This window comes from Mobula birostris, chromosome 26 (genome assembly GCF_030028105.1).
Source record: "Mobula birostris isolate sMobBir1 chromosome 26, sMobBir1.hap1, whole genome shotgun sequence".
Lineage (NCBI taxonomy): Eukaryota > Metazoa > Chordata > Chondrichthyes > Myliobatiformes > Myliobatidae > Mobula > Mobula birostris.
Window position 1 is genome coordinate 48,760,115 of NC_092395.1, and position 25,431 is coordinate 48,785,545.

At 38.6% G+C, this 25,431-nt stretch overlaps 1 protein-coding gene across 10 annotated transcripts in view; it reads right to left on the reverse strand.

The window, feature by feature from the left end:
• The window catches only part of eps15l1a (epidermal growth factor receptor pathway substrate 15-like 1a), a 475,482-nt gene that overhangs the window by 113,555 nt on the left and 336,496 nt on the right, over positions 1–25,431 (reverse strand). For all 10 annotated transcript variants that reach the window (XM_072244311.1, XM_072244309.1, XM_072244310.1 and 7 more), the window contains one exon: positions 14,981–15,128. In XM_072244311.1, the coding sequence (XP_072100412.1) occupies positions 14,981–15,128 (148 nt within the window). The remainder of the gene's footprint in view (positions 1–14,980; positions 15,129–25,431) is intronic.

Genomic DNA, 25,431 nt, shown 5'->3' on the forward strand with positions numbered 1-25,431 from the left:
GAGATGGGAGAGACTGCGCAGACAACTGTTGCCCAGGTTCTTCACCAGGAGAAGCTTTAAGGGACAGTGGCAAAGAGAAAGCCACTATTGGAAAAAATCTCACATGAAACCTCAGCTAGAATTTGCCAGAAGGCACGTAAGAGACTCTAAAGTCAGCTGGTCTGACAAAAACAAAATTAAGTTTTTTGACCTTTAGACTAAACGCTATGTTTGGCATTAGCCAAACATCACACATCATCACAAACCTACCATGAAGCATGGTGGTGGCTGCATCATGCTGTGGGGATGCTTTATTGCAGCAAGCCCTGGATGGCTTGTGAAAGTAAGCGTAAAATGAACACAGCAAAATTCAGGGAAATCATGGAGGAAAGCCCGATGCAGTCTGCAAGAGAATTGTAACTTGGGGGAAGGTTTGTTCTCCAGTAAGACAATGACCCCAAGCATAAAGTCAAAGCTACACAGGAATGTCTTAAAAACAACAAAGTTAATCTCCTAGAGTGGCCAAGTTGGAGTCCAGACCTCAATCCAATTGAGAAGGCAGAACTTGATAGGTTCTTTATTGGTCATGCCATCAAAGGTTAGGTCAGGGAGAAGGCCGGGGAGTGGGTCTGAGTAGGGTTAAAAAAAGGATCAGCCATGATTCAATGGCAGAGCAGACTCGATGGGCTAAATGGCCTAATTCTTCTCTATTTCTTATGGTGTTATGGAGAATTAGTGGTTGGACTTGAAAAGGGCTGTTCAGTCACGATCCCCATGTAATCTTACAGAGCTTAAACAGTTTTGTAAAGAATAGGGAAAAAATGTAGTGTCCAGATGAGCAAAGCTGATAGAGACCTATCCACACAGACTCAAAGCTGTAATTGCTACCAAAGGTGCATCTACTAAATACTGAATTGAAGGGGGTGAATACTTATGTAATCCATTATTTTGTGTTTTGAGTTTGTAATTAATTTAGATCACTTTGTAGAGATCTGCTTTCATTTTGACGCAAGAGAGTCTTTTTCTGTTGATCAGTGTCAAAAAAGCCAAATTAAATCCACTGTGATTCAATGTTGTAAAACAATAGAACATGAAAACTTCCAAGGGGTTGAATACCTTTTTATAGGCACTGTACATGCAAGGACAGGGTCTCAAGCCGTAGCGTTGTCCAGCGGGCATCGGAGTCGGTCAACACTATATACGTGCATATTCTGCGTCGTTATATTTTACTGATATTCTATATGGGTTTGTTATCTTGTGTGTCTGAGGACTGGACCTCAAACTGCCATGCCGGAGGTGGTGGGTGGGGGGGGGGGGGCATTAGAAGTCTTTTATTATTCCATGATTGTAATCTTGTATGTGCTATACTGTGTGTGATAGTTGATTATGTGTTTTTACACTTTGACCCTGTAGTACCGCTGTCTCATGAATTCATGAGTATTCCTCTATGGTTGAATGACAATTAAATTTGAATTGAATTGAGATACAATTGGCCTCCTGTCCCATGATCCTCTCATATCCCTTTTGCCAATCAACTATCCAGCTCTTGGCTCCATCCCTCCCATTCCTGTCTTCTCCTATCATTTTGGATCTCCCCTCCCCCTCCCACTTTCAAATCTCTTTCTAAGCTCTTCTTTCAGTTAGTCCTGACGAAGGGTCTCGGCCCAAAACGTCGACTGTACCTCTTCCTAGAGATGCTGCCTGGCCTGCTGCGTTCACCAGCAACTTTGATGTGTGTTGCTCGAATTTCCAGCATCTGCAGAATTCCTCCTGACTGTGCTCACTGGTTGTTTTTTGCTTTTTACTCTAGAGACTGCTGTGTGTGGAAACCCAAGGAGATCAGCGATTTCTAAGATATTTATCTAGCATCAACAATCATTCCACAGTCAAAGTCATTTAGACCACACTTCTTCCCTATTCTGACATTTGATATGAACAATTGAACCTCTTGACCTTGTCTGCATGCTTTCATATATCGAGTTGCTACCACTTGATTGGCTGATTAGATATTTGCATTTATAAGCAGGTGAACAAGTGTACCTAATAAAGTGGCCACTGTTTGTATGCGTGAAATGTGTTGTTTTGTGGCCCTTTTCGTAATTACATCAACATATTGGGCCCAAGACAGATCTTCACAGATGTTGACACCCAGGAACTTCAAACTGCTCACTCTTTCCAATACTGACCCTTGAATTGAATTGAGATACAATTCATCAGAATCAGGTTTATTATCACTGATGTGCATTCCCTCAGCTTCCCCTTCCTGAAATCCAAATCAAGTCTGTCATTGAGTAAACACGAGGAATTCTGCAGGTGCTGGAAATTCAAGCAACACACATCAAAGTTGCTGGTGAATGCAGCAGGCCAGGCAGCAACTCTAGGAAGAGGTACAGTCGACGTTTCGGGCCGAGACCCTTCATCAGGACTAACTGAAAGAAGAGATAGTAAGAGATTTGAAAGTGGGAGGGGGAGGGGGAGATCCAAAATGATAGGAGAAGACAGGAGGGGGAGGGACGGAGCCAAGAGCTGAACAGGTGATTGGCAAAAGGGATATGAGAGGATCATGGGACAGGAGGCCCAGGGAGAAGGAAAAGGGGGAGGGGGGGAAAAACCCAGAGGATGGGCAAGGAGTATAGTCAGAGGGACAGAGGGAGAAAAAGGAGAGAGAGAGAGAAAGAATGTGTGTATATAAATAAATAACGGATGGGGTACGAGGGGGAGGTGGGGCATTAGCGTAAGTTAGAGAAGTCAATGTTCATGCCATCAAGTGGGAGGCTACCCAGACGGAATATAAGGTGATTGAGTACAAGGTTGTTGATGCAATGCCACTCATCCCATCGACCTATCTCACTCGTATTCACCTCCTTGTCACCATGAGATTATGCCAACAATAGAGGCGTCATTGGCAAACTCATAGATGGGAATGGTACTGTGCCTAGCCACACAGTCACGAGGGTAGAGAGCAGAGCAGCAGGCTAAGCACGCATCCTTGAGGTGCCTCAGTGTTAATTCGAAGTCAAGGGTCCAGTTGCAGAGGGAGGTAGAAACCTAGGTTTTGAAGCTTATTGATTAGTACTGAGGAGATGTTTGCGTTGAACCCTGAGCTGTAATCAATAACAGCAGCCTAACATCACAGTTGCTCAGGTGGCCCAAGGCCAAGTGGAGAGCTAGTGAGATTGCATCCGCTGTAGGTAAACTGCAACAGGTCTAGGTCCTTGCTTAGGGAGGAGTTAATTCTAGCTATTATCAAACCTCAAAGCATTTCATCACAGTAGATACGAGTGCAACTGGGCAATAGCTGGTGAAGAGAATCCATGCGGCCAAGTCAAGTTTTGTCAGATGCCCAAGAAAATAAATATACTGAAGCATTTTGTTGATCACTATATGGGAATAAAGGGAGCCTTTTCTGGTTGGCTGCTGGTGACTTGTGGTGTTCCACAGGGGTCTGCCCTGGGATCAATTCTCTTTATGTTTTATGTCAATGATTTAGATGATGGAATCGATGGCTATGTTGAAGTTTGCAGACGACACAAAGACAGATGGAGGGCCTAGTAGTTTTGAAGACATAGAGGGGCCACAAAAGGACTCAGACAAATTAGGAGAATGGGCAAAGAAGTGGAGATGTAATGCAGCATTGGAAAGTGTATAATCATGCACTTTGGTAGAAGAAATTAAAAGGTAGACTGTTTTCTAAATGAAGAGAAAATACAAAAAAACTGAGGTGCAAAGGGACTTGGGAGTCCTTGTGCAAGATTCTCTAAAGGTTAATTTGCAGGTTGAGTCTGTGGTGAGGAAGACACATGCAATATTAGCGTTCATTTCAAGAGGACTAGAATATGTTAAGACTTTACAAAGCACTGTGAGGTCTCACAGAGTATTGTGAGCAGTTTGGGCCCCTTATCTTAGAAGGAAGTACTGAAACTGGAGAAGGTTAAAAGGAGGTTCACGAAAATGATTCTAGGATTTAATGGCTTGTGTTAACTGGGTTGCCAAACCAGCAGAAATGGATCACTCAGTTGGAGTCTGGATTACTAGAACTAAGAACGTTTTATTAAAGAAACAAGCAACACAGTAATCGAAAGGATAATAAATGCAACAGTTCAGTAATGATAGACACGCATGTGCACAGAATTAAGATAACAGCATCAATCAAGCTCTATCGTTGTCTAGGGATAAATGACCAATTTCAAAGTGACACAAAGTTCAGTCCAATTTAGTAGTTCAGTTTGCAGTAATCGTTGCCATGGCGATGGACAACATGGGGGGAGAGAGAGAGAGAGAACGGGAACGACTGATCATTCAGACACGGCTTCCACTCACAGACCGGCGATATGGCTCACAAGCAGCTTTTGGACAGGTCCTTGGTGATGTCACCTGAGGTCACCAACTGTGACCCCTCCTCCAGATGCCGTCGATCCTCTGTAGTGAACTCGGCACCCAAGCAAGGGCGGACACACACCGGGTTCCCGCTGATCGTACCTTTCCACCCTGTGCGTTGTCCGGTACTTCCCACCGACTCGTGAGAGGCGCACCGCTTCCAGGGTCTCGTTACCTCAGGTGTCGTGTGTGTCTTGCCTTAGCGAACCTGTCCCTTTTTATCCCCCTGCTGGGGTATCGCCTGTCCATCACTTCAGACAGTTCAGGGTTCAAAGGGGGAGCCGCTCCAGACAGCTCTCTACCGTCCCTTCATTACACATCTCCAGATCGCCTGTCCATCACTTCAAACAGTTCAGGGTTCAAAGGGGGAGCCGATCTTGGCAATACCCAGACTGATGGCTCCTTCATTAACACCTCCACATGCTGCTTCATGTTCCTTATCTCTCCTTCCCCCTGAGGACAGGTGGCAGACCAACTGCTGATGCCACTGATGCTAACCCAGGCCAGCAAACATCTTAATTTTATGTGTATTCTCGTCACACTTGTCATATGAATAGTGTTTGATGGCTCTGGGCCTGTATTCACTAGAATTCAGAAGAATGAGGGGTGACCTCATCAAATCTATCGAATGGTAAAAGGCATTGATAAAGTGGATGTCAAGAGGATGTTTCCTATGGTGGGAGAGTCTAAGACTAGAGGACACAGCCTCAGAATAGAGGGCAGGCGTTTTAGAATGGAGCTGAGGAGGAATTTCTTCTGCCAGAGAGTGGTGAATCTGTGGAATTCTTTGCCACAGGCAGCTGTGCAGCCAAGTCATTGGGAAGATTGATAGATTCTTGATTGGTCAGAGCATGAAGGGATACAGGGAGAAGGCAAGAGATTGAGGCTGAGAGGAAAATTGGATAAGCCATGATGAAATGGCGAAGCAGACTCAATGGACCTAATGGCCTCAAATGGCCTAATTCTGCTCCTATATCTTATAGTCTATATAAATTTGGAGGGACCAGGTGAAGATGCTGATGATTTCAATGCCAAGAATGTTGAAGCCATCAACCACCTCTACAGCAGCTCCATTAATTAGGATAGGTTGTGTCCACAACACTGCCCTCCCATCCTCCAATGTTTTTGGTCAACAACCAACTCTTTTGCCTCACTAGGTTCTTGTGGAACCTCTGTTCTGTATACTTTTTCAGCACTGTTGACAATCCAGCCAATAATGGGGGTGTCATCAGCAAACTTAAAAAGTTCAAGTTGGGGCTATATCCAGCTAGACATCATGGGATATATGGGAGGTAGAACACACAACCTTAGTGATCACCAGCATTGGTGGATGAAATGCTGTGGCCAATTCTAACAAGCTGAGGTCTGTTACTCAGAAAATCTAGGTAAAAAGAACTTCCAGAATCTTAGAAAGAATTGATCATGTGGATAATCAGAGGCATTTTCCCAGGGCTGAAATGGATTAACACGAAAGGACACAGTTTTAAGGTACCTGGAAGTAAGTACAGAGGAGATGTCAGTGTAAATATTTTACGCAGAGAGTGGTGAGTGCATGGAAAGGGCTGCCGGCCACAGCGGTGGAGGTGGATACAATAGAGTCTTTTAAGAGACTCTTGTATAGGTACATGGAGCTTAGAAAAATAGAGGGCTATGAGTAACCCTAGGTAATTTCTAAAGTACACAGCATTGTGGGCCAAAGGGCCTGTATTGTGCTGTAGGTTTTCTGTGTTTCTATGAATCTTTTTGTGGCTATATGCATAATGCTATGACGTAGAGGGGATTAACACTTCCTATAATATGTGGTAACAGAGCACACTCGAGAGAAACTCAACCCTCAGAATAGCTGCTAAAACTTCTAGCACCATTCTTAACAATCAAGAATAAATTATGATACCAACTTCATGCGAGATAACCATATTCTGTACATTTTAATGCACAGCTTTACCATATAATTTAGAGGGGCAACTATTGACAAATTAGGTATAGGTTTGTGGATGGTATGAAGCTTTTCTCTCAAAGTCAAATAGATATTAAATTCAAGCTTAGGTCCATCCAACTCATGCACATTTTGATTTCGTTTTTAGCATTAATATAAGATACACACAACTAACTGTTGCACTCTGTGCATAAATGAAGGGGTATTTGTGAAATTTCTTACAAGAAACCGGCCTCCTTGGATCTGGTAACTAACTTCAATTGTTCGCTCAAGTCAGACAAATATCAAAGTAATTCAACAGATCTGCCCTGGCTTGGAAATGATTCCTGTGTTTTAACTTAATTGTTGCTATCATGTTTACCTATGTAGCTGATACCGCCTATAAGAGTGGAATATTATTGACATTATTTCTCCAAACAGATTTCTCTTTTTTTTGACTCCATTGCCACACTACCACCATAAGGAAAAATAGTGAAGTAGAAAACAAGATTTTACAATCACATCAGTGGAAGCTAACTGTTAAAACATGACTACCACCTCTGAAACTTTACATGCAAACCCCCCGAAAATTTCTACATTTCAGTTGCCACAAGAAATAAAATTTACATGGGCAACATTCTAACAGCAACAAAGATATCCAGGTCAATCATGATCAAATGGGCAGAAAAGCAAAAATCAGAGAGGCCAGTACTACAACACCATTATTAATGAAGCCAGTAAAATTGCAAATACAGAGTAAAATATTTATTTATTTGTGATTTTGAACCAATATGTCATTCGAAACTCAGAAACAAATTAAATATTAGGATTGCTTTATGTTGAGATGAAGCATTGTATGTTATTGTATTTTTATAGGTATGGACGATCAATCTGCCTGCTCAAAACATCTGAGCTGCATAAATCCCCCCGAGCTGAATTTTTCCAATGATTCTGGATAACTTTGAAGGCCAGTATCCAGATGACAAGCAATGGAAAGTCTGCTGACGAGCTATGCTGGTAACTTAAGTGGATTTTACCCTGGGTACACTTCGATTATCTTAGATCACCTTGGTTTTACTAAACTACATCTTAGCTAGTTATGGTGCATCCTGCTGTGGGGACAATGTGTCCACTCCTCATCAACAGCCACAGGATAAATATTAAACAATCACTTGTATTCTTCTCACTCACTCCTCACAAATTCACTCCCACTGCCATTCCACCTCTGTCCACAACCCATTCACTCAAAAAAAGAATTGGATCATACAACCAAAGCTTAAGCATTGCTGGCAGGATCAATGAATATTATACCTCCTTTGTTGATTTAAGAAGCTGGTTGCATAGTTTTGTAAACTACTGAGCAGCACTCTGAGAATCTGAATGCTTACAAGGTTACTCAGAGCACTGTTAATAGTCCATCTCAGTGGTTAAAAACAGAGGGAATCAGAGACCAGACAAAGTAAGGATACAAGGTTTCCTTTCCTAAAATACATCTGCCAAGCAGTAAGATTTTTACAGTGCCAAGATAATTTTTACTGATTTTCAAAAAATAAGAAAAATACCATGAAGATATATTAAACTCAAGTTCCATCAATTACTAATCTGGGCCTCTGGATTGTTATTTCAGCAGGATGATTATAACCCAACAAAACCACTTAATGCAGTGTTCACTGGCATATAATTCAGTTAAAGTTCTCTGCTATCTTTGCTCTACCAAAGCCTAGATGAGGTTACTCTACCAGACCAACTACTTTGTGGATACAAGAGAAGCAAGATCAGAAGAGAATTTTTAGCACGGTTCCCGCAACAGAAAACTATAAGAGCAGTTAAAGTTAACAAAAGTAACAGAAACAGGCACACCCATGGTTATTGCAGCTTTGTGTATGTGTGTATGTACTTCTGCTCTGGACCGCAGAAAGCGCATCCTTCATCTTCTGTGATAATGATGAAATTAGCACCATCATCCAAGCAGCATCTGCAACCACACTACTATTTAGCTCTCAGTCTGAAATATGGAACCCGATAAGATCAACTGTTAAGCTTATTAAAGGGAGAAAATAAATGCCAATAGCATATTAACAAGAATTGATAACCAATTTAAATGTGATTCTTATATTAGCTTATTTATCTCCTAAATCAGTTCTTCAAATACTTTTCATCCAAATTCTATAGATATTTTTCTACTTCAGTATAGAAAGCTGCTTTGACCAATTATAACTTATCATGTAAACCTCTTATTTTTGAAAATGACTTGCTTTCACGAATTATGCTAAGTTACAATTTGATTCCCAAAAACTGCTCAAATATTGCATGTAAGCTGTCACCCAATTATGTTCTTAAAAAACAGTTGAAATTAGACAATAGAACATAGAACATAGAATAGTACAGCACAGTACAGGCCCTTCGGCCCACAATGTTGTGCTGACCCTCAAACCCTGCCTCCCATATAAGCCCCCACCTTAGATTCCTCCATATACCTGTCTAGTAGTCTCTTAAACTTCACTAGTGTATCTGCCTCCACCACTGACTCAGGCAGTGCATTCCACGCACCAACCACTCTCTGAGTAAAAAACCTTCCTCTAATATCCCCCTTGAACTTCCCACCCCTTACCTTAAAGCCATGTCCTCAATGCAATGCTGCTGAACATCTTCTTAAGGTTAAATGTTCTCATCTCATTAGTCAGATCAGGGCATTAATGATGGGTCAGGGTGTGGGTGGAAAGTTAAAATTTATTTTCCCTTGATAGATTGTTTCCCCTTTACAGAATTTTATAAAATCTTCTTGCTTTGTCCATTGGTCCAAGGACACAAACTATGCTCTGCACTTATGAGCCAAAAGTATGCAGAAGTTTGCAAAAGCACTACACAACCTATCACTTTTTCCTTTGGTTCTCACCAAATCCTAATTGGGTATTAGACCAAATCCTACTCTATAATACTCCTCTTCACTTGTATATTCAAAATTACTTGTATATCAATGACAAACTTTTAAAATTGGGACTTTCCTGTATTTAATAGAAACAAACAATGAATTAAATCAACCATGAGGTAATGGCAAACAAAATACTTCCCAGGAAGGGGAGACAGACAAACTACTCAGTCAAAAAAGGTGCAATTGCTGGTAACTGCAACTCAGAAACTGATCAAGATAGAAAATGTAAGAATCCTTGGCCTGAATCTTGCCATTGCCACTGGAATTTTACAGTCTCTCTGGAAAGAGGTCATGAAAATTACTTCATTTTCTGTTCATCCTATCTTACTGCTGCTCTTAATGATTTCACTGTCTATGTATTGGGACTGAGAATAATCAAAAATCATTTTTGGACAACATGACAGGTCAAAACAATAATGTCCAGTAAGACAATGAGCTTTACACCTCTTGTAAACTGGTGGTCTCAAACATCTATTTTAAGAACTTAGAAATACAATGAAATGGCTGAAGATAAAGTTGACACTGGCCAATTATTTTACATAAATGAAAAAAAAACACAATTATACTATAATCTACACCTCGTAATGGGTCCGAGTAAAGACATCATGTCAACAAGCAGGATACACAATGTATTTCTGACAAAGTAGAGTTTATACAAATATCAAAAGAAACTGAATAGCTTTGAGGGTTCAACACACATTCATTAGCAAGCAGGCTGGGCCTAAATATATCACTAACTGAAATCTGAAGATTAATGACTCTACCAGACTTTTTAAAAATGTACGTCCAGCAAAACATGAGTCAAATATGCCAGGATTGACTGTAACTCCTACATTCTAACCCTCTTATTGCCTTTATCCGGCACTGTCCTTAATTTTGAGTCCTTGTCTTTGTATCCGATTCTTTCCCTTCCAACTAGTAATTCCTATATTATATGTTTCAAAGGTATTTATACCCAATGGCAGAGACTCACTTTTTACCTTAAAGATAAAGATAAGCTTTATTTGTCTTGTGTACATTGAAACATATCATTAAATGCATCATTTGCATCAAATCAAATCAGAAAGGACTGTGGAGGGCAGCCTACAAGTGTTGTCATACTTCCGACGCCAACGTAGCATGCCCATAACATACTAACCTTAACTGCAGATCTTTGGAATGTGGGAGGAAACAGAAACACCCAGAGGAAACCCACACAGTCATGGGGAGAACATACTATCTCCTTATAGCTGGTGCTGTAATAGAGTTGTGCTAACTACCGTGCTGCGCAAATCAATCCCAGAGGTTCATGAGCTGCTATGAATGTTGTTAAAAATTATATTTACTCAGGAAAAACACTAATTTTTACTGGCTGCTACCATCCCTCATTTACATATATGACCAGTGATTTATGCTGTCAACAAATTTAATACCAAGGTCTCTCATGTTTAGTAATTTGCAGATGCCCTTGATTTTAAAGGATAGTTCCATATATATTTACAATCTAATCATTTGGCACTGTCAATAAAAGTCTACTTTTTGAATTTCTATTTCTACAGGTTTTCCTTTCTCTGTAGCTTGTAAAAAATAATTTTAAAAAACTATACAATATCTGAAATTATAGAACTTTCCCCATTTTGTACCAATCAGCTGAGATAGTGAATTTCTTATAACCTAGCAGCTTTGTGTATTAAAACTAGAACCATACTGCATTTCCAATTGCTGGCCCCTTCTATGAAAACCAACATATTAAAGACATTGGCTTCAAATGATATTTCTGCCATGGCCATTTGAGGGCTTTATCATTGGTCTTAGTTTTCAAATGAGTGATTCTAATGAACAGATATAATCATACTCCCAAACAGCAACTATTAGAACACCTTTTGATCACACAAGATTGAAATGGCCAATGATCAGTTTCAAAAATTTCACAGTGACAAGGTACCAGATGAGGTCAAAAACATTACATCAAACCAATAAAAGAGCACTATTTTATGTAAGAAAGTATTTAGAGCAGATATGACAACCATTTGTGGCTGTTTTGCACTTCTCTATGGGAAGCTTGTTCTTGTTCACACACAAATGCAAAGGTTTCCCCTTTCACATCCTTTTTCCAATTTCGTTTTAGCAATGCCATTCTGTGCCCATTTCCGTTCACATCTCTAAACATCACTTGAAAAAGGAACATTATTTCTAATTATAACATGGGTTAAGATGATTACAAAATACAGAACACACTGAAGACAAATAATAAGAATTTAACAGGTAATGAAGCTCTCTGCTGCTTTAGCACCACAATAAGTGGAAATGGGCAGAAACTGTGGTTAAGGTAATGATACTGACCTCAGCCACACATGTTGGCAGCCCACCAAGTGAAGCCACTGACCATCTCTCACCAAGGAAAAGAAACCACACATTTGATTCTCAATGATTCTCCTAGATCAGCACTGGCAGAGCTCTTGACAAGATGAACCAGAGCCAAGGTAAAGGGATTTGATACGAAATAAAGTCTTGGATTCCAATTTTGAACTTCATCAACTTACCCCGAATCACTCTCTAAACCATTTGTAGAAGAGATTAAGATTCTTTTGCTAAATATTTGACTTGAGGTTAGTATAACTGTAGAATTTTATTTTCTGAAAACCTGAAATATATTCAGTTATGTGTGCATTGTGAATTTGCATTTTCAAAGTGAATTGAATAACATATAACACCATATTTCTATTACGTTATTTTTCAAAAGTAAAACATTATCTTTTTGCAGGATTTTCTGAGTAATAACAACACACTAACTAGTTGGAATTTAGAGAAGCAGGTTAATGATATTCTATAGATTTGGGATGTAGAGAACTGGCGGGTGGGAGACAGCCAGCACATATAAATCTATCAATGATTAATAGTTATAATTTGAATGTGCTGGTTGAAACTGTAGTACAACTGGATTTTCAAATAAGTAACTTACAAAAAAAGGTATGAATATATAACTGAAAGGAAACAACTTATAGAGCTATGGGGAAATAAGGGTTAAACCAAAGAAAAGCACTACTAAAAGTGTGAAAACAGGCCCAACAAGTTAAATGTCTTCCTATAATTGGCATCATTCTATGATTTTATTGTGGATGATCAGCAAAAGCAATCTTAAATAGTTTGCCTTCCTTCTTCTCAACTATGGCACACTAAAATTTTTTAAAAAAGAAAGGTGTTAGATGAACTCTGGAAGATTTATGCTCAGCCATTCTGAGATTTCTTTATGTTTTTTTTTATTCAGAAGACGTGGATGTGGGTTGGGGTGATGTATTTATTGTACAACACTAATTGCTCGAAAAGATGTGTCCAGTCATTTACATGGGCCAACAAATCCCTATTGTGCAGTTATTCTTAATACATCAGACTGGCAAGAGAGACAAATGACTTGGGCCAAAAAAGAACTAGAGGACCATAGTGAATATAATACAATTTCCTTATTCCACATTTGAACGAATTTACATTCTCCAAGGCTACTGAACTATGACTAGTCCTGTAACATAACCACAAGGCTACCAAACTCAAAGCCAAATCACAAGTAATGGCTCTTATTACCTTTGCACTGCATTGCCCTTTAATTTCATATCTGGCTCATCATCTGTTAACTGCCAAAACAAAGTTCTAATTGAGCACAGCTGTAGTATCATTTGTTCTGCCCCAACCTACTTATGGCTATATCATTGTAAATACACATGCTGGATTCACATTGATAAGACACTGTGCACCAAGTTGTAAGTTTTATTTAGATTTTAGTTACTTAGATCTCAAACACAATCACATTCAGATTCAGTCCAGAGGGAGGGTTTAGACCCAAAACTTCAACTATCCGTCTCCTTCCACAGATGCTACCTGACCTGCTGAGTTCCTCCAATATTTTGTTGTTTGCCCAGATTCCAATATTTGCAGTCTCTTTGGTCTCCACATTCTAATACTGGTATTTCTCACTTTAGCCAACTTTGATCTAAATACTCCTGTTAATTAGAATTACATCCAAAATGCTCTCATCCCTTACTGTCATTTTTTTAAAATAAGCCACGACCAATACTTCACTATGGTAGATGGAGACAATTTCATCTTGATTAATCATTGACAGGTTAAATCACCAACTACTATAGCTGATCCACTATTTGTTACCTTTCTTATCTCACCTCGTGGTTCCAGATCAGCACATTCACACTTGCCTAAGGAGATCTCAACAATATCCCAGCAAGCTCATATCCAACATCATCTATTAATTTTACTCAGAGTAGAACAGAATTAAAGGAATTGATTGGAGTAGAACTATATTCCTATAATTCAGTAAAAAAAAAGCTTTGAAAGTTATTTCAATCAAAAATTCTCTTTTGGGCTTGATGGATTCATGTTAGGCAAGGGTTTTAAAAATAAGAAGTTAAAAAGCATTGATGGAGCTAAGGACTAACTGGAGGAAAAACAAGCTCAAAAGAGTGAAAACTTACTTTTGTTCCAGAAGTGATCATGTCTTTTTCACTTCAGCATGGGGTGTACCATACTTCTCTTATTACCTTGAATGATCTGATTAAATTTGCCTGCTACATGTTAAGTCTAATCTTACATTTCAATAAGATAAGCAATGGAATTAAAATAATTCACTGCCACTTAAAGAACACCATTCACATAGGACCATTTAATTTGCCTTATAGTCCTGCAAAATTATCATCTTTGTTTATCCAACTTTCTATTAGCAGCTTCAGTGAATTTGCTTCCATTACATATTATATGCAGGCAGAATATTGCAGAATAATATTGGCTGCAAAAAGTTTCCCTACTTCTCACATCTGCCTCTTTTGCCAATGACCTTAATCTGATTACTGACTCATCTGCCATTGGTTCTCCTTAGTTGTGCTTTGTTATCTTGAATTCATTCATTAATTGTCTTCCCTCAGCCTCAGGGAAACAAAACTAATATTTCTAACATATAACCAAAACTTCTCATCTACTGTACTGTTTTCATAAATGCTTCCGAGTATGTGGTGTCCATCTGGGGCCTGGCCAGCAGCTTAAAAACTGGCGCAAGCCCCTTCCTTTTATATTTCATTCCTCTTAACAATAAAGCCAAGGATACCTGATGTTTTTAGAACTAACTCTACCACTATCAAGAGTTTGTAAGCATATACTCCCAGTCTCTCTACCATTGCCTCTCAGGAACCAACTAGGGGATAATGGGAGAGGGATCGATCTCACTTTTCAATTTGAGTTCAGTATTTCAGTGTGGGACCAGACTCCATCAGTCTCTTCTAGTAGATACCTAAAACTTACTGATTATACAAAATGGAGCAAGATGTCCTTCTGCTGTTACTTACTAATGTTGAGATAGAGCCCTCATAAAACAGCACCATTTACTTCACTGTATGAGTAACACTTGGGACATGTGATAATATAGCATTTGTACTAAGTGCAACAAAATGTTGAGATGCATTTGTTTTTTTTCCGGCAAGCTATACTCAGCACTTGCTAAAATTGGTAATCATCTTAGTTAGGGCTACGAATGTCAACCTGCACCCATCCACTTTTCAAATGTCAACATGGCAACCATGGGGAAACCAGTTATTTGGAAGTAGCAAAATAAAGTACTGGAAATTAAAAAGAATAACCACTCTGTCTAATTCTGCTTTTTATTGACTGTACAGTGTTCTTATTCTATACCAGATTTTAAAAATCTAAAATCATTGTATAGTTCATGAGTACAAAACTGGATAGATATTGTGAAATACGAGGCAATTATTTGAACACTTAACAATAAGACTTCAACTTACCACTAGGCGGCGCTTTAGGCCGTGGGGGAACACTTTTCTTTGGAGGCAGCGCTGGGGTATCCTGTTTATTTTGAAAAGGGTCATCAATGAATCCTTGCCCACCAAACTGGCCCGAACCGGAAGCAGCAAAAGGATCAGAATTTGAGGGCTATCGATACAATGCAGAGAACATGTAATCAATTCTACTGTACCTACCATGATCAGGTCATTTAAAAAAATGTGACACTGGATGCCGTTAATAGATAAGATAAGACAGTGTAAAGTGGAATTTAGCTCCTTCAGTCAACAATACCAGCTGTCAGTAAGTGTACGTCATATCTGTTGTACCACCAAGCTTCTGTGGTACAGTACTCATAAAGCATACCATCATGCTGTTCAATTACTACAAGAAACACATGCCAGTTAAGATACTGGTGCAGCACTTACCTTCCAGAGATATCTTAAAGGTTCAGAAAACTGCTCCCTGTTCAGCCAGAATTACAAAAACATAATGGTTTACTATATTACCTCTTTTGTTGAATTAACTCCCGTAAGCCAAGATAATGACAGTTATTACAGAATTTCATCAGGATCAAGCAATGAGCTTTAGATCCCCATTGTGCAATGCATGCATATGAAAAAGACAAAGAATGTTAGGTCAAGTTCATGTTCACGTTCAGCTTCAATATTATCCAAGTACTCATTATCGTGACTCACATGTGAACAAGGCACAGGACTGTATTCATACAACCATGTTTAGAGAGATAGAAGGAGAAGCTGACAGAATGAGATGAGAATGAGGGAAACGGATTGTGTAGATAAAAATAATAAAAAGAAAACAGAAACCATTGGAAGGTTTTTACTGTTTCATTCATCACATCCACTTTAGAATATGTACAAATTGTGACTATAAGAAAATGATGTAAAATGTGGGAAATGGAGATTGAAGGGAGTGCTCATACTCTTTTCAAAGTACTGAAACGCAACACTTAAAATCTGTGACATTACCAAGGGGATGAGTATTTAAAAACCTTATTCTACATAGAAATAACGATGATCTGAAGACATAGGACTTCAATATTTTGTCAGAATAAATTTAAAAGCAATATTCTGGTAATGTACTGGGAGATCCCGCTTTTTCTGGTGTAGGTGCTCAGCAAAGCGGTCTCCCAATCTACATTGAGTCTCATCAATGTCAGGAGGCCACATTGGGAGCACCAGATACAGTAGATGACCCCAAAAGACTCACAGGCGAAGGGTCGCCTCACCTGGAAGGACTGTTGGGGCCCTGAAGGGTAGTGAGGGAGGAGGTGTAGGTAGCACTTGTTCTACTTGCAAGGATAAGTGCCAGGAGGGACATCAGTGGGGAGGGACAAATGGACAAGGGAGTCACTTAGGGAGCGATCCCTGCAGAAAGCAGAAAGTGGGGGGGTGGGGAAGGAAAGATGAGTTTGGTGGTGGGAACCTGTTGGAGATGGTGGAAGTTATTGAGAATTATGTGCTGGATACAGAAGCTGGTGGGGTGGTAGATGAGGACAATGAAACCCTATCCCTGGTAGGGTGGTGGGAGGATGGGGTGAGAGCAGACATGCGCGAAATGGAGGAAATGCAGTTGAGGGCAGCATTGCAGATGGAGGAAGGGAAGCCCCTTTCTTTGAAAAAGGATGACATCTCCTTCAAGCAACACACATAAAAGTTGCTGGTGAACGCAGCAGGCCAGGCAGCATCTCTAGGAAGAGGTGCAGTCGACGTTTCAGGCCGAGACCCTTCGTCAGGACTAACTGCAGAATTCCTGTTGTTGACATCTCCTTCATTCTGGAATGAAAAGCCTCATCCTGAGAGCAGATGCAGTTCAGACCGAGGAATTGAGAGAAAGGGAGGGCATTTTTACAAGTAACAGGTTGGGAAGAGGTATAGTCCAGGTAGCAGTGAGAGTCAGTGGGTTTATAGTAGACACCAGTAGATAGAGGCAGAGAGATTGAGAAAGGGGAGGGAGGTGTTAGAATGAACCAGGTAAATTTAATGGGAGGATGGAAGTTGGAAGCAATGTTGATGAAGTCAACAAGCTCCACGTGGGTGCAGGAAGCAGCACCAATACAGTCATCGATGTAGTGTAGGAAAAGTTGGTGAGTGACATCAGTGTAGGCTTTGGAACATAGACTCTTCCACGTAACTGACAAAAAAGGCAGGCATAGCTGGGACCATTGGCTGCACCTTTTGTTTGAAGGAAAAGGGAGGAGCCAAAGGAGAAATTATCGAGAATAAGAACAGGTTCCGCCAGCCAGGAGAGTGATGGTGGAGGGGAACTCATTGAGTCTGGTGCTCAGAAAGAAACGGAGAGCTTTGAGGCCTCCCTGATGGGAGATGGGGGTGTACACATTCATACTAAAAATAAGACACTCAGGGCCAGGGAACCTGAAATCATTGAAAAGATCAAAAGTGTGTGAAGTGGCACGAATGTAGGTAGGAAGAGACTGAATCAGGGGGATATAGCTGAGTCCAGGCAGTTCAGACAGGAGTTTAGTGGGCAGGAATAAGCAGAAACAATGGGTCTCCCTGGACATGCAGGTTTGTGGATCTTAGGTAGGAGGTAGAAATAGGAGGTGTGGAGTGAGGGACCTATGAGGTTGGTGGCAGTGGATGGGAGATCCCCAGAGTTTATTAGGTCAGTGATGGTGTGGCAGACAATGGCCTGGTGCTTCTTAGCAGGATATTATAATTGTAGACCAGTGAGTCTTACTTCAGTGGTGGGTAAATTATTGGAGAAGATTCTTAGAGACAGGATTTATGAGCGTTTAGAGAAGCATAGTCTGATTAAGGAAAGTCAGCATGACTTTCCGAGTAGTAACTCATGCCTCTTGAGACTGATTGAATTCTTTAAGATGTGACAAAGCACATTGAAGAAAGTAGAGCAGGTGGATGTGGTGTATATGTATTTTAGTAAAACACTTCATAAAGTTCTCCATGGTAGGCTCATTCAGAAAGTCAGGAGGCATGGGATCCAGGGAAACCTGGCTGTGTGAATTCTGAATTGGCATGCTCATAAAAGGATGGTTGCAGGTGGGGCATATTCTGCCTGGAGTTTGACAACTATTGGTGTTCCACAGAGATCTGTTCTGGGACCCCTGTTCTTCGATGACGTGGGTAAGAAGTGCAAGAGTGAGTAAGTAAGTTTGAAGATGACACAGAAGTTGATGGAGTTGTGGATAGTGTAAAAGGTTATCGTAGGTTACAACAGGACATTGACAAGATGTATAGCTGGCCTGAAAAGTGGCAGATGGAGTTCAATCCAGAAAAATGTTAAGTGATTCACTTTGGATGGTCAAATTTGAAGGAAGTATACAGGGGTTCTTAGCCGTGTGGCGGGGGGGGGGACAGAGGGATTCCTCAAAAATGCTGCACAACTTAATAGTTTGTTAAAAAGGTGTGTGGTATTTTGGCCTTCATTAGTCGGAGGACTGAGTTCATAAGCCGTGAGGTAATATTGCAGCTCAATAAAACCCTGGGGTGAGAGGGCAAATTATCTTTACAAAACTTGGATAAACCAATTCTGCAATAATGATATGTGGAAGCTGAAGTGAAACAAAGTCCGGAGTGTTTTCTGGATAAATGCTTTGTGCAATAGCTTGGGCTAATTAATAGTCTTCCAGAAATGGATTCTCTGAGATTTTTAATTTTGCTAACAATTTATATTGGACTTTGAAAGTGATTTGTTTATGCCTGAAACTGGGTTCTAAATCTGAACAAAGCAACTATGCAAACTCTAGAAGGAACTGGTCAAGGTAGCTAGCACAGTAGATGAGGAGAAGTACAGTATTCTACATTTGTATTATCAAAATCATCCAGTAAGATGCCACACAAGAAACTGTTCAAGCTCATGATCTGGGGGATAACATATTGATGAAGGATGATTAATGAACACATCAGAGAAACTATGAATAAAATATTACTGCTTGGAGATGAGATGAGTTACCCACTTTGGTAGGAAAATGGAGATATATTTTAAAATAAGGAAAACTAGGAAATTTTGTATTCAAAGGGACATAAACAATGTCACGAACTTTGCACAGCAAGTTAACATACAGTTATGGCAAGAAATAGGAAGAATAATTGCAAAGGATTGGATTACAAGAAGTCTTACTGCTTTGAAGAGTCAAACTTCACTTGCATGTAAAGCTTTCGAGCCCTTACCTACTTTTCTTACAGAGAGTGCAGCTGAAGCTTCACTATATACATCAGGGGAATAGAGATCGCCTTGTATAGAAAAAATGATGAGAGTACGCATACATTTCTTAGAATTTAAAAGGAAAGAAAGGCTGTGTTAAAACATATGCAACCCTGAAAAGCCTTTCATAGTAGATGGCAAGAGGATAATTCCTTTGGCTGCAGAGTCTAGAACTAGAAATTAATGCTTTAAAATAAGAAGAGAAATGAAGAGAAGAGAAATATCTCCACTTCAATAGTTGTGAATCTTTTAAATTATCTATTCCAGAGAGGAATGTTTAGTACAGGCAAGGCATAGAATCAGTTTTTCTTTAATACAAAAGAATTAAATGCTTTCAAGATGTTGTCCAGGAAGATAGAGTTAAGGTAAATCAGCCACGGTTTTATTAACGAAAACAAGAAGGCTTTTAAGAGCAAAAACCTGCTTGTATTTGTGCTCTTATATAGCAACCAAGGTTCTTCAACACCGCTTGTTTTTATCTCTCTTAATCAAACTATTCTTAAATAGCCTGGGTAAGAATGTTTCATGAAGTTTTACTCCGATAGTAATGACCATTTTTGGGTAGATGACAAGCATTAGAAAGGCACACACCCTCTAACTAGATGAAATTGCAAATAGGTATTAACCTAGTAACAGCAATGTAATATTACTGGAATAAGCGTTATATACAATTAGCAATAGTGTTTTAATTCAGTAGAGAGGGTTTCAGAACCATTACTGATCATTCACTAAAGCTGAAAGGAATGAAAAGCTGCCTTATCAAAATCAATTCATAACAAATATTTCAAGAATTTGTCAGGATCTGGTTGAAAGCCATGTTTTAGGATATTATTTGGGCATTCCTAGCTGTTAATCAACATTATAAACTCACAAGTTCTATATTTACATCAATATGAACAAATATCCTGATAGGACTGGATATGTATTTTATGTCACAAAGAGAAAATCTGCAGATGCTGGAAATCCAAGCAACACACACAAAATGCCGGATGAACTCAGCAAGTCAGGCTAAGTGAGTTCCTGACCTGCTGTCCTCCAGCATTTGTGTGTGGTGTATGTATTTTGTGTGTCCCTTTTGGGTCTAATAAACCTACTGTTATAATTCTTACTATTTGACTCCATGATTCAAGTTCAGTAAGTCATCAACTTGAGTGTAGGACAGTCTGTGACATATTAGAGGCAAAATTGAAAGTCTGGTACTGTAATCTCATTCTAACAGGAACTGACGCCAATTTCTTTTCTTTTTCAACCTTTTATTAATTTCAAAATACAGAAACAAAACATAGCAATAATACAAATAGTAGGAGATATATTGTTGCACTTAAAAAAAGTAATTGCAAAACCAAGTAGTGTAAATTAACAAAGCTCCCAAACATGTAGAACTAAGCACGAATAATACAAAGCAAAAAAAAAACTGGAAAAAAAACATGAAAAAGAAAAAAAAACAAAAAAAAACCCTATCCCCAAAAAAAAACAAAATTAATCAACTAAACTAAAAGACTTGGGCAAAACTAACAACTTAAAAAAGGAAAAGAAGAAAACCTTAGCGTCGACAACTCCATTCCCCTCCAACAACAGTACAGAGAGATAAAACAAGTTTGGAAATGATCAAATTACATCAAATGAAAATGCTGAATGAATGGCCTCCAAATTTTTTCAAACTTAATGGAAGGGTCATAAACTGCACTTCTAATTTTCTCCAAATTCAAACACACCATAGTTTGTGAAAACCAATGAAAAACAGTAGGAGGATTGATCTCTTTCCAATTCAACAAAATGGACCTTCTAGCTATTAAAGTAAGAAATGCAATCATCCTTCGTGATGAAGAGGTTAAATTATTTAAGTCTATCATTGGTAGTCCAAAGATAGCAGTAATTGGATGAGGTTGTAAGTCTATATTTAGGACCGTTGAAATAATATCAAAAATATCTTTCCAATATTTCTCCAACAAGGGACATGACCAAAACATGTGGATTAAAGAAGCTATCTCGGAATGGCATCTGTCACATATTGGATTAATATAAGAGTAATAACGAGATAGTTTATCTTTGGACATATGAGCCCTGTGCACTACTTTAAACTGTATCAACCTATGCTTAGCACATACAGAGGATGAATTCACCAACTGAAGAACTTTTTCCCATTTATCAGTCGGTATATTAATCTCAAGTTCTCTTTCCCAGTCAGCTTTAATTTTATTAGAAGCATCAGGACATAAATTCACAATTATATTATATATAATTGCTACTACACTTTTCTGAGAGAGATTTAAATCTAAGATTTTTTCCAAAGTGTCCATTGGATATGGGTGTGGAAAATTAGGAGAGACAGTAATTAAAAAGTTTCTAATCTGTAGATATCTAAAAAAGTGAGATCTGGGTAAATTATATTTATTAGAGAGTTGATCAAAAGACATAAAACAGTTATCCAAAAATAAATCGCGAAAAAATATTATACCTTTGGTTTTCCAATCAAAGTAAGCTTGATCCATCATGGAAGGTTGAAAAAGAAAATTTGATATAATGGGACTTGCTAGAATAAATTGATTAAACCCAAAAAATCTTCGGAATTGAAACCATATACCTAAAGTATGCTTAACTATTGGGTTATTCATTTGTTTATATGATTTAAAAGAAGTAAAAGGAAGTAAAGTTCCTAAAACCGAACCCAAGGAAAACCCTTGTAATGAATTAGATTCAAGATTTACCCAATGAGGGTTTAAAGATGCGTCCAAATCTTGTAACCAAAATTTTAAATATCGAATATTAATTGCCCGATAATAGAATCTAAATTTCGGGAGGGCGAGCCCCCCCTCCTTTTTAGATTTCTGTAGATACCTTTTACCAAACCTAGGATTTTTATTCTGCCAAATATATGAGGAAATTTTTGAATCTACGTTATCAAAAAAAGATTTTGGGATAAAAATTGGAACCGATTGGAATATATACAAAAATTTGGGCAAAATGATCATCTTAATAACATTAATCCGTCCAATCAAAGACAAAGAGATTGGGGACCATTTGGTAAATAAAAGTTTAATCTGATCAATTAAAGGCAAAAAATTAGCTTTAAATAAATCTTTATATTTTTTCGTAATTGTTATCCCTAAATATATAAATGAATCAGTAATCAATTTAAATGGTAAACGTCCATGAATAGGTACATGCTTATTTAAAGGGAATAATTCACTCTTACTAAGATTCAATTTGTAACCAGAGAAGTTACTAAATTGAGCTAACAGATCTAGGATAGCAGGAATTGACTTCTCCGGGTTAGAGATGTATAACAACAAATCATCTGCATATAATGATAATTTATGTATTTCGTTTCCACGGGTAATACCAACAATATTTGGCCAGTCACGAATAGCAATTGCTAAAGGTTCAAGAGCAATATTAAATAGTAAAGGACTAAGAGGGCAACCTTGCCTAGTACCACGAAAAAGACGAAAAAAAGGAGATCTATAATTATTTGTACAAACCGAGGCTACCGGGGAGTAATATAACAATTTAATCCAAGATATAAATGTCAAATTAAAATTAAATTTCTCAAGAACATTAAATAAATAAGGCCACTCAACTCTGTCAAAGGCTTTCTCAGCACCTAATGAGATAACACATTCCGGGAATGAGGGGGTGTAAACAATATTCATTAACCTCCTAATATTAAAGGATGAATAGCGATTTTTAATAAATCTGGTTTGATCCATGGAAATGATTTGAGGTAACACTTTCTCCAGTCTAGTTGCTAGAATTTTTGAAAAAATTTTAGAGTCTACATTCAGAAGAGATATCGGTCTGTATGATGCACAGTCAGTAGGATCTTTATTCTTTTTAAGAATTAAGGAAATAGAGGCTTCATAAAACGATTGTGGTAATTTACCTAAACTGATTGCTTCCTTGAATATTCTAGACAACTTAGAAGAAAGAATGGAGGAAAAAAATTTTAAAAATTCCACTGTAAACCCATCCGGACCGGGTGCTTTACCGGAATTCAATGATGAGATTGCAGTTATTATTTCTTCCTCTGAAATGGAAGTTTCTAATGATAGGGAATCTTCGGGTGATAGTTTCGGAAAACTCAATTTACTTAAAAAATCATGCATGAAATTAGAATCATGAGGAAAATCAGAGTGATATAAAGAGGTATAAAATTCTTGAAAGGTTTGGTTTAGACGCCAATTTAACAACAGTATAATATGTGTTCTTCAACTATTTGGATTGTATGAACAAACACAGTATTTTTGCAACAGGTTTTCACGAAGCAGTAAACTCTTCAGGAAAGAAATCAGTGTGCCTAATCAGCATAGTCTTCACTTAGCCACACTTTCAAACAGGCGTTTATACTTATACACATTTATAGGCAATTCAACACAATCAATATTCCTCATTGCTTTAGCTGTATGGTACAGGTCCACAATCCCTTATCCGAAATCCTTCGGGCCAGTTGCATTTCGGAATTCAGAATTTTTCAGATTTCAGACCACCGCGCCCCTCCCCCCCGATATCAAAAAACACGCATGCTCAAGTCCCTTATTTAACCTGTCTCAGTGCAGTGGACTTCAGGACCCAGTGGCGCACCAAACCTACACACATCCTCCCATATACTTTAAATCATCTCTAGGTTACTTATAATACCTAATACAATGTAAATGCTATGTAAATAATTGTTATACTGTATTGTTTAGGGAATAATGACAAGAAGAAATTTTATTTCCAACAAAAACATTTAATAAAACATAAAAATATACAGCTTCAAACAAACCGAATCAAACACATAGTAAGTGACTTATTGGAATAAACGTAGACTGTCACTGTCACTATAAAACTTCAGTAACTTGTCTTTCTGTTTATTTAAATCATATACAGTGGTAGTTCCGACACTATTTTCTTCAGTAAAACGCCGCACAGACACACCATGATCGAGCTTCTGCAATAACTCCACTTTCTGCGTTATTGATAGAGGAGATTCCTTCTCTTTTTCTCATTGTTACCCATAGGGGTATCTGCAGCTCTTTTTCACATTTTCACAGTGAAATTAAACATAAAGTTAACAGTGAAAACAAAATATCAGTGAACAGCAAATGCACGTGTAATCAGTACGAGCGCTGAGCCACAACTGACGTCTGGCGGCCTCTGCTAGCGCTGCCACGTCACACCTGAGTGACATCAGCTGTTGGCGAAAAAAACTTCGGTTTTCGGAGCTTTTTGGATTTCAGAATTTCAGATAAAGGAATGTGCACCTGTACTATCTAATGCAAAATCAAACTCACAAAACTGAAACCCACATAGTTGAGAATGTCAGAATCATTTTCTTGGCTCTACAGTTTCCTGTAATTTACAAACTAAAATTATATACATTATGTAAAAATTCAGAATAAAATAAGCCAAGTAATTGGAAGCCTTTTCGGATGTATTTGCTGTTTGTATCCACTAGATAGCGCTGGAGAAGTTTGAGGAAACAATACTCTAGAGTCCAGACAATATTGACAAGTGAACTGGGCATGCATTGATTATTTAATGAAAATTAACACATGTGAAATAGCAAAACAAAAAGTGATTGATTATTGATTAAAGATGTTTGAGATATTATGCATGAAATGAACTGATGTACTACATACAGACCTCCTAACGGTATCTAAGAAAGTGTACACATCAGGCCTGTCAGCCCATGGAAGGGGCATAAGAGGAATGACAAGAAATTGACTTAGGGACACAAGACAGACTGAACAGAAAACAAGAATGGACAATCTCGTGTAAAGGGTAAAAATTTAACAGGGATGCAGAAACAGAGAGCCCGGCGGGAATGTGCATAAATCATTGAAGTGGTTGGATAAGATCGATTGAAAAAGCAGTTTTTCGAAAAAAGTACAAGATCTGGCACTTCAACAGAGCAATGGACTGCAACAGTGAGTAAGTTATGTTGAACGTTTTCTAATGCACTAAGGTCACCACTTGACTACGATGCATGCTTTCAAGACACTCAGAAGAAACTGAATGCCTTGGAGGGACCAGTTATGATTTAGTGATTGAAGAGATTGTTGCAGGAATGAGTGATGTATGGGGAAAGGCTGGAGACTCTGGGACTATGTTCCTTGAAGTACAAAAGTTGACATTCTTACATCTTTATTCTTTATCTGTTTTACTTTAAGATCCCTACAGATCACTTCCACAAAACAAAATACAAAGAATGCTAGAAATGAAACAAAAATAGAATATTCTGAAAGACAGAGTGATCTCCAAACAT